Source organism: Thunnus thynnus, chromosome 4 (genome assembly GCF_963924715.1).
Source record: "Thunnus thynnus chromosome 4, fThuThy2.1, whole genome shotgun sequence".
NCBI classification, from domain to species: Eukaryota; Metazoa; Chordata; class Actinopteri; order Scombriformes; family Scombridae; genus Thunnus; species Thunnus thynnus.
The window spans coordinates 21,543,605-21,559,574 of NC_089520.1; the positions used below are offsets into that span (position 1 = coordinate 21,543,605).

At 39.7% G+C, this 15,970-nt stretch overlaps 1 protein-coding gene across 3 annotated transcripts; it reads right to left on the bottom strand.

Annotated features, from left to right (window-relative positions):
• Positions 1-1,823: 1,823 nt before the first annotated feature.
• b4galnt1b (beta-1,4-N-acetyl-galactosaminyl transferase 1b) lies at positions 1,824-15,406 on the bottom strand. 3 transcript variants are annotated; one of them, XM_067587501.1, is made up of 13 exons: positions 15,084-15,406; positions 13,522-13,630; positions 13,096-13,197; positions 10,845-11,067; positions 10,546-10,722; positions 9,908-10,014; positions 9,356-9,393; positions 9,077-9,257; positions 8,478-8,570; positions 8,167-8,354; positions 7,941-8,081; positions 7,596-7,833; positions 1,824-5,441 (listed from the first exon to the last, which is right to left on the bottom strand). In XM_067587501.1, the coding sequence occupies exons 4-13, from the start codon at positions 11,057-11,059 to the stop codon at positions 5,224-5,226; spliced, it is 1,596 nt and encodes a 531-aa protein (XP_067443602.1). In that variant the 5' UTR covers positions 11,060-11,067; positions 13,096-13,197; positions 13,522-13,630; positions 15,084-15,406; the 3' UTR covers positions 1,824-5,223. The 3 variants fall into 3 exon arrangements, with proteins under 3 accessions (XP_067443602.1, XP_067443603.1, XP_067443601.1); XM_067587502.1 differs by having other exon boundaries at positions 13,101-13,197; positions 13,513-13,630; XM_067587500.1 differs by having other exon boundaries at positions 13,513-13,630.
• Between the last annotated feature and the right edge of the window lie 564 nt (positions 15,407-15,970).

Consider the following 15,970-nt stretch of genomic DNA (forward strand, 5'->3'; position numbering starts at 1 on the left):
CAGGTTTTTGAGCGTGAAACAATTTCACAGCCCCCTGTTTACAGGAAACCATGAAAATGTCTGTGTGTGTTATAATATGCAGTGTGTACTCACGGCTTTCTTTGCCTCCACTGTCTTAATTAAGTAGAAGCTTTCTACACTGAAAAGTTTATAATTATTTGCAGAAGTCAAGTCTGAGTGGCTTCTCAAAAATGAACAGACAATGGCACCAAATCTTTGTACTAAATCTACTGTATGTCAGAACAGATAAGCTGTTGGTATCTAGTGGAGACGTTAAAGAAGATCACTCACATAATTATGAATTAGTGGATCACATTGTCAGTTTGAAATTCTGTAATTTAACAATATCAACATTTTTATATTGTGAGTATTTATATTTGTAGACAAATTTAGTGAAATTACAGATGAGTTGTTATTCCAAGCTGTGGAAATAATAGGGGCACAAAACCTTTTTAAATAGGAAGTATGAAGTATCCTCAAACCAGACTAACTTATATTAAAGTCTGGTTTGCTGCTCACATCACAGGAAACAAAAACAGAAAACTCTTGTCAGTATCCTCATGTGCCACTGTGCTCCCACGTGGATTTTTAAAAGGCCTGCAGCACCTCAACACTCCAGCTGAAAGATTTCCTGGATCCCATTCAAATTCCCCTTAACACAGCAAGCATCTTAGCTGCTTGTTTTGGCCAGGAGCGATCTGTATCTATGACACATCAAGTCCCAAAGGCCCATTATTCATTTGCACCGTTCCTGTAATACAAGTGAGATTGGAGACTCACACGATGTTTTCACACTGCCACTATTGACAACTTTGCCTACGTCTTATGCAACATTTCTGCTCTCCTAAACACTTAATATGTACTTCCCTCTGTGCTGTGCTCAACATGGATACCATGCAAACCTTTACAGATCTTGTAAATATGCTGTGTTTGAACTTTGAACCTGGTTTTTATTTATTTTTAAAGATCCCCTCCAGTCATGTTTTAAGACATGTAAAATCCTCTGCTTGGAATAATAAATGTTTGTGTGTTTGGCTGTTTTTTTTCCACAAAAATGTTCAATTACCTTGTTAAAAATCTTTAAAATCACATCTACTCCTTCTTCTAGTTTTAGTTTTAGCCTACTGCTGGTTGCAAGATGTCTCATGCTTCTTCTCTGGAAGTTAAACACTGGACCACAATTGGCTCCAAACTAGTTGTGAGCACAGAGAAACTTTCCACTTTCAGCAGATGAATGTGAAAACAGCCTTCTAGTGTCAAACTCTGCATCTACATCATTCTGCTCAGTGAAGCTCAGATGTCCAACTGAAGGGACAAGAAGAAAAACACATTTTTGACTGGAGAAGGACTTTTACTTAGGTGTTGTTTTTTTGCATTTTATATATAGTTATATATTTAGTTTGCAACTAAAATGCAGACAGAACTTCAGGGCAGGGAATGACATGCAACAGAAGTTCTCTTTTGGAATAAAACTCAAGACATTATGATTATAAAGTATGTATTTTAAACCACCGGGACAGCTGGACGCTCCTTGGCCATGGTCCTTTGTTTGCGCGAGCTTCCTCCCAAAATCCAAAGACATGCAACTCTGTCAATATGGAGACTCTAAATTTCCCGTAGATGTGAATGTGTCTCCCTGACTGACTGAGGACCAATTTAAGGTGTGTATCTTATTTTGACCATGGTATTCTGTGGCAGTATGTATCATCCTTCACCTCCCTGACGAGGTGAGAGGTTTCCAGTCAACTCCTCACAGTATTCATTCATTTCTAGTTAGTAGATGTTTCTCATGTGAAGACAAACTTTTGTTTTCCATAGCAAACTTTTTATCAAAAATGAACAATATACCTCAGCCTTTTTTTTTTCTTTTTTTTTTAACCATTTCACATCTAAAGGTTTTTCTTGCTTTAATTTGCTTCTTTGTCTTCCTCGTCCCTTGAACAACATTTACTCTTGGAATGTATTTGGCAAGTGTTTGTTATTATTCACAAAATAATGACTGTAATGAAGTGTACTGACATGAAAAAAAAAATCACATGAAGACTTCATGACACAGGTGCCAACTATTGTTTGACTCTTTTAAAGACAAAAACAAACAAACAAACACACAAACAAAAACAGACATTAAATTATATTCACATCACACAATAAATGTGAAACATGAGTATGAAACATGAGTCCTGTGGGTGAAAATGTTACAGTCCAACATTTAGTGGAGCATTGATGGAAACTGCTGAGGGACACAGCAACACCAAAGCAAAAAAGTGTTTGATTACATAATAACAATGACCTTTAAATACATTTAGTTTTATAATGAGTGTCTGAACAGGGATGCCTTAAAGGACACTTGATGATAATGTAGACTGAACCTGCGACTTCCTGTTTCTGCGATGTAAATCCCCTCCTTTTATTTGTTCGGAACTCAAAGTAATTCAAAAGTTTTGGTAATGAAAGCGTTGTTTCCACAGACATTTTAATATGTCAACATTATAAATTTAAAAAAATCCTCATTATGCATCAAGTTAAATCAAATCTGCTGTGATCAGAAGACTAACACAAGTGGTTTTTGAGTGAAGCAGGCAAGATAAGATAAGATCTGTGCTAACACAATAAATATGTTTTCAGCTCAGCGATAAATCTGTCGACAGTTACAAATCTTAACGTGAGACGAGTTTTGAACACACAACTACACAACAGCCACTTTATGAGTTAGTTTCACTGATGTAGTTATAGATTCTGACCCCTGTCCACATTTGGTAAAGAAAAAGAAAAAGCAGGCAGAAACATCACACTAAACAGAAAACACTCTCAAGAAGGCTCTGTCCTGAAGCGTGTGAGCGTTTTTCCATTGTACCGTGAGCCAAATAAACAAGTGAAATGTTAGTACTCTGTCCTCCTTGACTTGGAAATTTGAGATGTGCTACCTTTTCACATTTTCGGAGCATGCTCACAGGATTTTGGGTTTTGAACTTCACTGAGAATCCCATTGTCGAAGCAAAACCTCCTTTCAGCTATCACAAATTAGAAATAGAAAACACTCTCAAGAAGGCTCTGTCCTGAAACGCTTAAGTTGTGCCGTGAGCCAAATAAACAAGTGAAATGTTAGTACTCTGTCCTCCCTGACTTGGAAATTTGAGATGTGCTACCTTTTCACATTTTCGGAGCATGCTCACAGGATTTTGGGTTTTGAACTTCACTGAGAATCCCATTGTCGAAGCACAACCTCCTTTCAGCCATCACAAAGTAGAAATAGAAAACACTCTCAAGAAGGCTCTGTCCTGAAACGCTTAAGTTGTGCCGTGAGCCAAATAAACAAGTGAAATGTTAGTACTCTGTCCTCCCTGACTTGGAAATTTGAGATGTGCTACCTTTTCACATTTTCGGAGCATGCTCACAGGATTTTGGGTTTCGAACTTCACTGAGAATCCCATTGTCGAAGCACAACCTCCTTTCAGCCATCACAAAGTAGAAAAAGAAAACACTCTCAAGAAGGCTCTGTCCTGAAATGCTTAAGTTGTGCTGTGAGCCAAATAAACAAGTGAAATATTAGTATTTTCTCTTCTTGACTTGGAAATTTGAGAGGTGCTACCTCTTCACATTTTTCAGAACATGCATTTTCGGTTTAGCTCTTCACTGAGAATCACATTATTGAAGCACAACCTCCTTTTCCAATTCAGCCTTTACACAAAAAAGTTTTAAATGTTGCTCTGGAAATTAAAAAAAAAAAAACTGCTGGTAAATTTCTGGCACTCCTTTGCTAACAACAAATGACAGCTAAGTAGTAATTTGAGTTTTTAAGAAAGAATGGAGTGACACAAGGCGCCATCTAAAGGCCATGGTATAAAAGAACAACTTCATCACTTCGGGCAGTGTGTATCACAGTCTATGACATACAGAAACTCTCAAAAAAGGAGCCGTCGGTATAAAAAGAGGATTTTCTAGCCTTGGTGCTTCACCCTTACACTTCATGGACTTTGTCTCTCTAGGCGTGACTCAGAGTTTCCCTCTCATGCTCTAGTACTGCTCTACTCACACTGTTCCAAACTGTCAACTAATCTCACCCATTCTGTCTCAACCTGCTTGTTTTTTTTCCCTCTCTTTTCTTCATTTACAATGAGGAAAAATAAACATGCACTTTGGTTAATCCAATTAATTTTTAGGCAGCATTTAAAGATGCAATCACTTTCATTCTCATACACCAGCGTGCTCTCCTCCTCTTTTGATGCTTGTTGAAGAAACCAGAGTGACAGGCAGCAGAAGACAAAAAGAAACAAAACAAGGCTGCTCCCAGATCAGGTAAAACCAGTTCTGACTCCAGGTGGTTTGGACCAAAAGTTCCTCCTCCTGACTTACAAATGACACAAAGAATTCTGTGTGACGGGGGTAAGCAAAACCATAACACAAAATGATAAAAACACTCCAAAGCCAGCAGACAACCCTTGGCTTGACCAGTCACGCAGCATAGGTACCACAGGTGAAAAGTTTTGGATGTGTTCTTCATGTGGCATTGGTAAGAGGGACACCTATGCTCTGTGTCTACAGGATTGTCACTCTCTGAGAAGTGTCCCTTTGTCCCTTTCTCGCTCGTGGTAAGTCCTCATCACGCTCTCTATTGCTTTTCTAGGCTCAGTCTTTTCGGATAGTGCAAATTGAAGGAGGACACACACACACACCTCTACTCACATTAAAATAGAATGACGATGAATCTAGTTGCTACCTGTTGGTTTTTAACTTCTCCCAAAGCCTGGTCTCTCGAGGATGTAAAGCGAGATAAGATTTGACAAACACAAAAGCGTAACCCCTTCATAACCTTGAATCAATCATGATGATGCTGTGATTTGCAGTTAACTGGGTCTCTGTAAACAAGACGACATGTTTTATTACTACAGCTTATTTTCTATATTTTTCCACTGCTGCACTGGTTCCGCTCCAGAAGAGAGCCTGAACCTTCATATCAGGCTCCTGGATATTGACTTTTTAGCTCAGTATGGAGCTGTGCACTGACAGAAGAAACATGCTAAAACTGCCCTAATGGCACAATTACTCTTTTTTTTTTTTACTACAGTGAAGCCTGAAAACCGCTGTCAAGGTGTTCAAGGGAAAGGCAAACAAAAGTGTTTGTCTGAAATCTTATCTGACGAGAAGTAGTGGAGGAGAACTTCTTTGGCAACTCAAGAAGAGCAGAGGAACCTTCAGGATAAAGAGGTGGTGGTGGTTGGGGGGTTAATTACGAGTCAAACACTGAAATCGGTTCTTGAAGAACAGGAGGCCATTTTTCGTGTGTGTGGCATCGGAGGAGGCCGGCGGGTAACGAAACTTGGCGTAAATCTTGTCGCTCTCTGATTGGCTGACCCACGGGAGTTTGATTTTGGTCGCATGATTGACAATGACATCGTCGCAAGAGCCCACGTGGAGAGATCCCAGGCCGTCGATGAAGAACTCTGAAAAACAGACGAAAACAAAGTATTTCAACCATATACATGCAAAACCTGGTTAAAGTCTTAGTCAGAACCTGGTTCAAACTCACAGAACTTTATTTTAAATTCTGTTGGAGAACCCAAAGTTTTCAAAGATACCAAATATGTCAGGCGGATTATTGGAGGAAATAAAGTAACATATAAAATATATAATGATGCACAAAACATCTCGAATATTCCCTTAATGGAGAGGTGCAGCCAAAAAAAAACATGGAGTCTTGGGTTAAATATTTCACTCAGTGTAAACATCATTTAGCCTCAATGAAGACAGTGTGCAATAATTCAATTTTATCAGCCTTTGGACATTATGGGATTAAATTGACTTTAATTAAATCTAATGTACAATTTAACAGTACAATTCTCTTCGCCAACACTATTTTGGTACATAATCTGATACTATCTCAATTAATGCTGAAATTAGATGAAAACCTTTGGAGTTTAACCATAATTTAGTAAAAATATTTAACTAAACAGCGCAATCTGGTGGTCAAACAGATGTGTTTGTGAGTCTGCTACCTTTTTAGCCATGCCAGGCTTGAGGTTCACATTTTTGGGTTTTTTTGTGAAATATCTCGAAAGCTATTAAATGGATTAGATGGAAATTGGTGCAGACATTAGTGCCCCCCTTCAGGATGAATGGTAATAATTTTGGTGATCCTCGAACTTTTCCATTATCGCCATCATCAAGTCAAAATTGTAATGTGTCCAATACGTTGATTTATGACCAAATACCTGCAAAACTAATGACATTCCCAATGTTCTCAGCTGTTTGTGTTTAGTGCTAATCAGCAAATGTCAGTATGCGAACATGCCAGATAAGATGGTGAACATGGTGAACATTTTACCAGTATACCATGTTAGCATGTTAGCATTAGTTTTCTTCAGCTTACTCCACGATAATGGAAAAAATTTCTGTGTCTCTTTGTCTCATTTTGCGCTCGTTGCTGTGTCCCAGCTGCAAACTACACACTGATTCTAGCCAGGTTTGGAATAAGTCGTGGTCATACTGGGAAAAGAACAGCAAGAAAAGCAATTATGCATACCAAATTCAACTTGAATGAGATGTTTATCCCATGAGATGTTTCCACACCACCGTGACAAAAACACAAGCTGCAAACTTTGCTTTTTTCTCAGACTTATGACTTGGGACTGTTTGTGTGTGTCTGTGGGTTTATGTCTGTGGGATGGATGTGGGTTTCTTACTGTCTTTGGGTGTGTGTGTGTATGTGTGTGTGTGTGTGTGTGTGTGTGTGTGTGTGTGTGTGTGTGTGTGTGTGTGTGTGTGTGTGTTTGTGTAGGCATTTTAATGTAAAGCATATTGAGTTGACTTGTAATTTAATGTGCAGTGCATGCAGTATATTGCAATACACAGAGGAAATGCAGGAGCTGCTCACAAGTCGACAAAAACCTCCAACAAATTCTGCTGTGGTCAGACGGCTTCAGGAGCGTCACAGAAAATAAAAAATAATTTTGCTTGTTAAATTCAACAAGCAGAAACTTTGTTTCACACATTTTCTACATTTTCCTGTTGGTATAAAAAGTCTTATATACTAACAACTAAATGGTACTAAAAAGTGTAAGTTGCAGATTATTATAGTACATATTGTATTATAATGTATAAAATGAGCATGTAGTTTGGAATAGGGACACAGATATAGCTTTCTTTATATACTCTCCAGGTATGTGACATATATAAAAAGCTACCTTTAGTGTTTGTTGAGTGTTGACAATATTGTAATAATGATATAAAGTAAAGATTTGTATATTCTATAGAAACAAAATCTGATGGATCCTACAAAGATGTTACTTTTACTTATTGTAGTTTTCAAACCTTTGATATTTTTTATTTTCTTTTTGTTTCTATCTTAACTATTACCTTTTCAGAGTTATTTCACTTATTTTCTGATATCTATATTTGGCTTGTTTAGCTTTTTCTTGTTTTATTGATCAATGTGATTTTAAATTGCTGTTTGTTTTATTGTTGTTCATGTTGTGTGTACCCCAGTAAGACAACCAACCCCTTTGTGGAAGCTAATGAAGATCCAAAAAAAGAATACTGAGCTCTACAGTAATATCAGTTGTCCCATCTTCTTGCTGAGGTGTTTGTACTGTACTCACCCAGGTGAGCGACTCTGGTGAGGCGTGGGTCAAAGCCGACCTGCTGGACTTTGTCCGTCCGAGCCAGGAAGAAGTTAATGACCCCGTCAGTCACAACACAGTTGGGGAATCCTTGGATGACATGATGAAATCCTCTCCTCATGTGTAAACAGTCACCATCCTCCTCCCCGGGCTCAATGGATATAGTCTGTCTGTAGGTGGCAGTATAACCTGTGGCCTCCCGCACTGCACCACCCACCTGGACACACACACACACACACACACACACAAACACATGCACACACACACAGACGTCAGTACCTGGCATCTCAGCAAAAAACACCAGTTTATTTGTCTGTCACTCACCAGATCCAGAGTGGTCCTCTCTAAAACATCCACAAGCTTCTCCAGCTTGGTGTTGGCTGTGAAGATGAAGTCATCATCCACCCACAGCACGTACTTTGTGGTCACCTGGGAAACGGCCAGGTTTCGTCCGGCAAACCAGCCCTATGGTACGACACGCGACACTGAGCTTGAGATCCAGACATCATCAACAGCAACAACAGAAATGTGTCACCCACACTTCTCCTACCTTTCCAAAAGGCATGATGTAATGTTCGATGTAAGGCCCGGAGATGGTTTTGGGATTTTCACTGTCATCAGCGATTACTATGGTGACAGTGGGATAGTATTTTCTCACACTGTCAATAAGATCTTGAAGCTTCTCATAACGCAGGAAAGTCTTGGTAGCTATGGTAACGAGAGCGCTGACATTGTAGTCTGCAGAGAAGAAGGATCAGACAGCAGTTTCAGGAAAATTCACTTGCAAATACTTCAGTTCAGTTTAATGGAATATTTGACTGTAGTTGTGGTTACTGTTGAAATGCCAGTGATGTGCTGTACCTCCTTTAGATCCTGTGTTGTACAGTTTTGGTGTTACACCGTGACGGATCTTGATACTAAAGGTGGCTTGATGCCCCTCTGTCTCAAACTGCACTGAAAGACACAACAAAAAAGGACTTAATAAACTTGATTAGCGTAATAGGATCAAACCTGTCTTGTCCCACTGTTGTTTGGAGTACAGACATATTTATTATCAATGGTTATCGTCGTTTCTGTTGAGCTGTGATCACTCTGAAATGAACACTGTCCATATGCAGGTAAAAGGTTGGCAGTCAATTCAGAAAAGTAAATCTGATCTTTGGTTTCAGACTTTGTTCCTCCTCTTGTTCATTCTTGCGTTGTCCATGAACTATCGAAGCAAAACAAACTTTCTGTTTTAAACACTCAGGCTGCTTCCTGATTGGCTGCCCGACTCTCCACAAAGAGATGGCATCTAAACGTCTGCAAATATATCCTCCGACCGACCTGGACAGGACAACGAAATATCTGTCTGATATTAAACTGAACACAGCACCTTGAAAATGTGTATGATGCCTCAAGTTATTCAATTTTTTTTTTTTAGAATTAAGCATAACAAAGTCCATCTTTTGAGGCCTCACCTGTGTCCGCTGTGCTGGGGTGGAACAGCGTGTTTGTGTAGGTGACAAACTGCAGCTGTCGGTTCAGGTTCGGCAGGAGGCTGCTAGACAGTGACATGTGCATCTCGCCGTCACCTTTGATTTTCACTCCGTCTACCTCTGCCGCCACGTTCAGCGCTCCCAGCGTGGCAGTGATGTTTATCTGCAGCGAGAGATGAAAAGAAAGTAGGTGGGATGGTGGAAGGACAGCAGATATATAAATATATGGTAAAGTTAAGATGGCCATACTGAAATACTTACTGAGTAATGGTCTCTGGGAAGGTCGTGTAAGGCCAAGCCTGAAAATATGATTACAATTTAAAGGATTAACTGCAATAGCCATGGGACTTTATTTAATCCACTCTGGTGTCCACTTCCTGTGAGCAGAAATTGAATAAATTGTGCTCTCTAAGGGGTGAGCAGGCTGCTAATTGTTCTTCAGTGCAGACTGTATGTCAACATGTGTTTATCTATAGAGTTTTAGACAAATAAAAGCATTCACCTCATTGCAGAGTCTTATTTTTGACATTAGTTTGATATGTGCTTGCTATTTGGGCTGTACATATACGCGCATAAACGGAAGACAATGTGCTTTTTTTATAGCAGTCACATAAACATGAATCAGCTCTGGGTTGGTGTTTAAAAAAAAGTAACTTTGTTGATTTTTTAACTGTTGTAGCCAGTGCGTTAATGAATTAATCTAATCAGTGATGCTACACTACAACAACATCTGGCTTTAACTGTTGGACAAAAATCAAATTTAACAAACAAGTCCTGTTGAAATGTGTGTGCCCAATCTATCTGAAGTCATACCTGGGATGATGATTGTTTTCAGGGGTCGTACCTCCACCCCCTGTGTTGGATACTGTAAGGGACTGTTAGCCTCTGCAATAATGAGCACATCTGCAGGTGTCTGCGACCTGAGGGGGGAAAAGCTTAAAATCAGGAAGATGTATAGCCTTCACACAACACACAGTGCTGTACATCCACAAACATACACAGGAATAATGAGATAGTTAAAATCCAGTTAGAGGATTTTGCTTTTTAAAAACACAAATGGACTGAATTGACTCAATGGCCGCTAATAAAAGATCATTTCACCTAATGATTTTGTTCTTGACTGAAAAAAAGTTAAAGGTATTAAATGAGCCAGTATAGAGATCTCCTTAAAAGTATTGCTGTTGTGTTTTGGATCAGTTGGACCAGTCAGTAATGAATCTTGACTAGTTCAGAATAAAAGGCAAAGAGGTGCAAAGAGAGAGACAGAGAGGTTATAATCTTTAAAATGGTCCAGAGATAACTGAAGCTGATTTAGCACCTGATAACGTCCAAATATGTGCTGAACAGATCAATATATCATGCTTCATGATAATATTTGTGGATTGTTTTGAGGTGAAATGCAGCTCTGTGCTCCTGTAATTATAACATCTCTGTTTTACGGTGCCGCTCACCTCTTCTGGAAACTCTTGTACTCCTTGGCCCTTCTCCTCTTCATCTCCTCCAGTTCAGAGGCCTCAAAGGCAGTGTGCAGCGGGTGAGCTGACACCCGCGGGAATAAGAGTTGGGCGAAGGGCAGGTTCACTCTTCCGCTCTCACCCTCACATAAGCATCCGTTACGTGCCAACAAGCTGGGGAGCAAATTGTCAGAAACACGTGTGTGTGTGTGAAGAAATCAGGTTTCAGCTGAGGTCTGCTGGGCTGATAGATGGAAGAAATTAACTAAACTCAACTAAATTAAAAAGCTTCTTACTTTGCCACACTATCCCTCAAGCGAAAGGGGATGTTGCCTAATTGGTGGTCTGGTTCTGGGAGCCTCTCTTCCAGATGCCTTTCTACGATAGGCCCCGGTCGCTGCCATACATCCACCATGGTGTAGCCTCGAGTGGGCCACGAATGGAGGAGGGCCAGTACCAGCACCGCAGACACCAGGATGGCGAGCAGCACCATCTTCCTCAGAGAGCGCATCCTAAAACCTGACACAGACAAGGCCAATAAGATTTTACAGTAAAATCATCACATGCAGATATATACATTGAAGGAGTTAGTAGTCAATCCATTCCTAATACAACTCCAGTATAACAGACGGGGGACAAAATCCACAAAAATACAAAGTTCAGCCAGAGCTATTATGGGGATTCAGCAGCCTGAGTGAGACAATCTTCAAAATTCTCTGTGGTACTGTATCATCCCTTTGCTGCCGCCTGGCAAAGACACACAGTCCAGGAAAATACAAAGAGGGAATTTGTGTGCTAAAACGTCTTTGGAAGTCTTGAAACCTCATGTCAGCTTCATCTGAATTTTGTCCTCAATCTCTTAAAAACATCAAGAAGCAGCCAGTAAACCCTTCAACACACATACAGGCATGTACGTGTTGTTTCAAGATAGACTTGTATAAAACCTATCCTTCAATCATCGCCCTGGCTCCAAACAGTCTTCAGATGCCCTTTGTTTACATTTACAGCGGAGCCACTTAGCGTATGAAACATTAAATAAAACACCAGACAGAGTAAAAGTCATGCAGCTGGGAATAAAATGCTGACCTGCTGGATTAGCAGAATGAAGTTTCAGATCAGAGAGCTCAGTATCGTTGTGTAAAATCTAAAGTCAGCATTTCAATAGTTTATCAAACACAGAAATCTAGCATATGGGAGTTGTTTTCTCCCTCCTTACCTCTCTCCTCTCCTTCAGTTATCATTAATCATCTGTTCCCTGCTCACTTTGTCTCTGCCACATCTACCGAAAGCAGATGTCTCACCCTCTGCAAATTTGCCGGCTGCACAATGAGCCTTTTCTCCTCCCAGCTGAACAAAAACCCTATTTCCGCTCAGACTTATGAGATATTGCTGGTATGCTGGCCTCCCTCTCCGTGGCTGAAGCTGTTTATCCAGCTAGCTTAACTAGTGGTTCTCAAAGAGGGGTCCCCCAAGGATCCTTGAGGGGGTCCCAGGGGGTCCCCAGCAAAAAGGGGAATCATTTATTTTCATTATAATTCCACCCATAAGTAACACAATGATAGAATGTATGACTATTTTGGTCATGGGTTTCATACACTTTCTGTAATAAAACATCTAAAATCAAAAATCTTATCAAATGGGGTCAAATATGTCCAGAAAGACCGTTAGACTGAGGGGGCAGTCTTTAAGTTAACTGAGAGACTGAAACAAAAATCAATACAAAATATCCATGAATACAGGCTCTTAAAATATATGTCATCTTACAACCAACATTATCTTCACAGAAATACTGGAATCAGTGTAAATAAATGCATACAGATGCAAAACAGCATCTATTTGTTCATCTGGGCTACAGACTGGTAGCTAAAGTCACAGATTTGAAGCAAATCTGTCCTGCTTGATAGCTTCATGCTAACTGAGAAAACAACAATTATAATAATGTACAAAATGAACAATATTTACGCTCCACAATCACAATTCTTAGATGAATAAATATTTATTTTTTATATAACGTTTTCTCCGACAAAAATAAAAGTGCAACTTAACTCTAAAACTGTATTTTCACTCTGTGTCACTAGATGGCATTAAAAGACTGAAGAATATGAAATAGATTCATTAATTTCTTAGGACATTTCAGAGGGGGAACACAGAGAAGCTGGTTGTTAAGCTGCAGCTAATTGTACAGTAATCTGATCTGACTGAGCACCAAATGTCTAAGAATTTATTTCTTCCTTTTCTTTCTTAAATATTTTGGCCTGTGACTCCCTGAACTTTAAAAACAATTAACAAACTGCATTCTTCTCGTGTTTGTTAATCTATCAAACATAGTCCAACTCAAGCCAATTCATTTGACAACCATTTTGAATTTGATGAGAAAGCTTTTTTTTTCTTTTGCTTTTTCAGCCACAAAAAAGTTATGGAGGGAATAAAGGAAAGGGAAGTTTTTCAAGAGATGACTTAAGCTGTTCAGAATGATTCTGCATTGCACTTTTTTCCATTCATGATCAAAATTAACCCAAAATAGTTGAAAATTTGACTTTAATATACCCAACTGCCTCTATCCAGTCAGTGAAAGGAGATCTTCTGTAGGCACCTGCATCTCCAGAAACCATGTAGAGAGTCACAGTAATGAGTGTGTGCCTTCCCCATCTGGAGACAAGAAGAAATAAACAAAAATATGGACAACAAACTCACTATAACATCACACATACAATATAACTGCACAAAGCCATTACATCACCACATAAAAACATGTGGTGCCTCATCAGCTGCTTGCGTGGTCTTGCAGCCCCCAGGGGAAATCATGTAGGCTTTGGGGGAGGGGAGCAATTTAGCCTTATTATGGTAAGCTGGAGAAAAATCAATAAAATCTTTAATGGGAACTGGTCCTTTAAAAGCACTTCTTCTTCCTTCTTCTATTAGTGATAGGCTACAGTGAGTGTACATACAGTCTGTTATATTTACCAAACTCACTGGTGGATTCACAGAAAGACCACAGTCACGTCTCTCACAGGTGTAGCAGACTCAAAAGAGAGGGACATGTGGATATTTTGTTCTTAAGGCAGCTCATCGCATGTGGTCTCTAAAATAAGACAAAATAAGAAAACAGCATGTTCAGGATGCATTTTAAGTGCTCTCTTTCCTTCGATATACAGTATCCAATAAAAAAGGATTCTACTGTGTTTACTGTAACAGTCAGTCAGTGAATTTCTAATTATCTTGGCTGTAATAAACAATGTTAAACGAGAGCAACACACAGGGATGAAATAATGTTTCCTCACTTACATTAACAGCAATAAATGATGAATTGAACCACGAGATACAGTTTAAAGTCTTTACTGTTAAAGTTCAAACTCATGCAGGTAGCCTATCACCACTTATCCTGTTGAAAAGGTAAACTGAACATTGTAGCAGTCTAAAAAAAAGTAGTACCAATTGTTTTTTCTAAATACTGAAATAATGTTTCCAACTACATAACAAATAACACTAAAGCAAAAACAGGCAGAATCACACAAATCCACTGTTGGATTGAAATGTGTAGTTTTAAACTACAATTTTCTTGACGCAAAACAGGATATGACCATATTTCAGAGATAAGCTTCCAGTGAAAGACTTTAATATACTGACCAGCCCATCATGATATGATACAAACCAAAACGGCAGAATATGAGCAACATGAGGAATATGAGGAAATATGGCAGGTATAATTTTAATTCAAACAATTACTATGAAAAATATAACAATCACATGCTTGAACTGTGTGATATTAGTCAGGTTAAGCTCGTTAATTCAACCCCACAGTCATTTTAATGGCATCACTCAGTCTTACATCTCTACATATTTTACATTTTGAACGAGCTGTTTTGATATCACCATCCTCAGACGGAATTAGGTCGATTAGGTGAGAGACGATCTGTCAAGTCATGTGGAAATGTCTGAATCAGAATAATACTTTATCGGGCTTATGAGGAGGTGAGGAGAGCTGTTATAGATATAGATATAAATGCAGCTCAGTCCCTCCCAGAGTGCGCGTGACAGATTTGTTGCCTCCATTGAATCCATTCACAGCATGTAATATTAAATCACCGCAATGTTATCGTGCACCAGTGCCTCCTTATTGTCCGGCATCCTTGAACGCATGAAAATGTCAAGGTAATGCAGTCGTCTGTGCTGCAATCCGGTCCGGCGAACATAAAAGCCTGGTTGCAGATACAGTACGATCCCCTCAGACAGGCCTATTAGCCTACCTTGTCGTGAACAAGACTGTAGGGTGAAAAAATCATGCACACAAAAGCTTGATGTGTCTTTACATCCCTTACATGCTGAAACACATTTTCTTCTATAGACAGCATTTGGGCATTTATTTTCTTTCTACGCAATTTTAAACGTCTCTCTTCTATTTCTGATTAGTCCAGCAGACAAGACAAATCGTCAAATGTTCGCGCAAGAGTTGGAAATACCGTCAAAAAATAACGCGCTGAAGACAGAGCTATAGGCCTGTTATTACAGCCAAATCATAAGAAAAGGGAGCTCACCTCAGTCTAAAGACGCGCAGTGTTATCTGTTTCACCTTCCTCCCGCACGGAGGTCGCCCTTCTTAATGAACGTATTCCTTAATGGTCCTGCAAATGGGATTAGATTAGATGTGGGGGGAAAGGAGCAGTGGCCACACATCGCAGCACTGCAGGCTGTAGACGGATGCTCCCCTGCAGCAGCAGCAGCAGCGGCAGCAGCGGCAGCGGCACAGCGGAGAGCTCACCGCACCGCAACACGGCGGGAGGAGAGGCAACTGTGATGGCAACACATCTCATCAACTGATAGTGGCCTGGAAAACAACATATGCAACATTTCTTTCTTTTTTGAAAATAAATGCATCATATTAACTACTATTAACATTTACTCAATGATAATGTACCCGTGTGTTCCTACATGTAGACGGGTAGATGTGGGCGTATGTCTTTAGTGTGTGTGTGTGTGTGTGTGTGTGTGTGTGTGTGTGTGTGTGTGTGTGTGTGTGTGTGGTCTGTCTGGTATCATGTGATGGCATGTGTGAATGCATGTTTTTCCATGCGAGCTGTATCACTATTTACATGATTCACAGTTTTAACATTAAATTAATACCTCACGGTTGAAGTTCACACCTCATTGTATGCTCGGTGGGCACAAAATGAAGAAGTTTTAAATTTGTACCTGAACATTTGAACCTTGGAATTCTTAGAAAGCAGAAACCTTATGTTGCCAAATAAGATCTGCAAATTGGCTTGTGACATGCCCAACTCATTAGGCCAATGGAAGTCTGGATTCTGTCCCAAAGTGTGTTTATTTTCTGGCGAGAACAACGGTGACAGCTGACATGTGCGGCGGAGGTGCCGCCCACTGACTGTATGCCGGTGTCATAAACTAACACACCCAAGAATGAGGA

Excerpts from the sequence above, each read along its gene's own strand:
- b4galnt1b (XM_067587501.1), bottom strand. The coding sequence starts at position 11,059 with ATGCGCTCTCTGAGGAAGATGGTGCTGCTCGCCATCCTGGTGTCTGCG. Across the intron at positions 9,258-9,355 it reads TTCCCAGAGACCATTACTCA|ATAAACATCACTGCCACGCT; the intron begins GTAAGTATTTCA and ends CTCTCGCTGCAG. Across the intron at positions 8,571-9,076 it reads CCCCAGCACAGCGGACACAG|TGCAGTTTGAGACAGAGGGG; the intron begins GTGAGGCCTCAA and ends TGTGTCTTTCAG.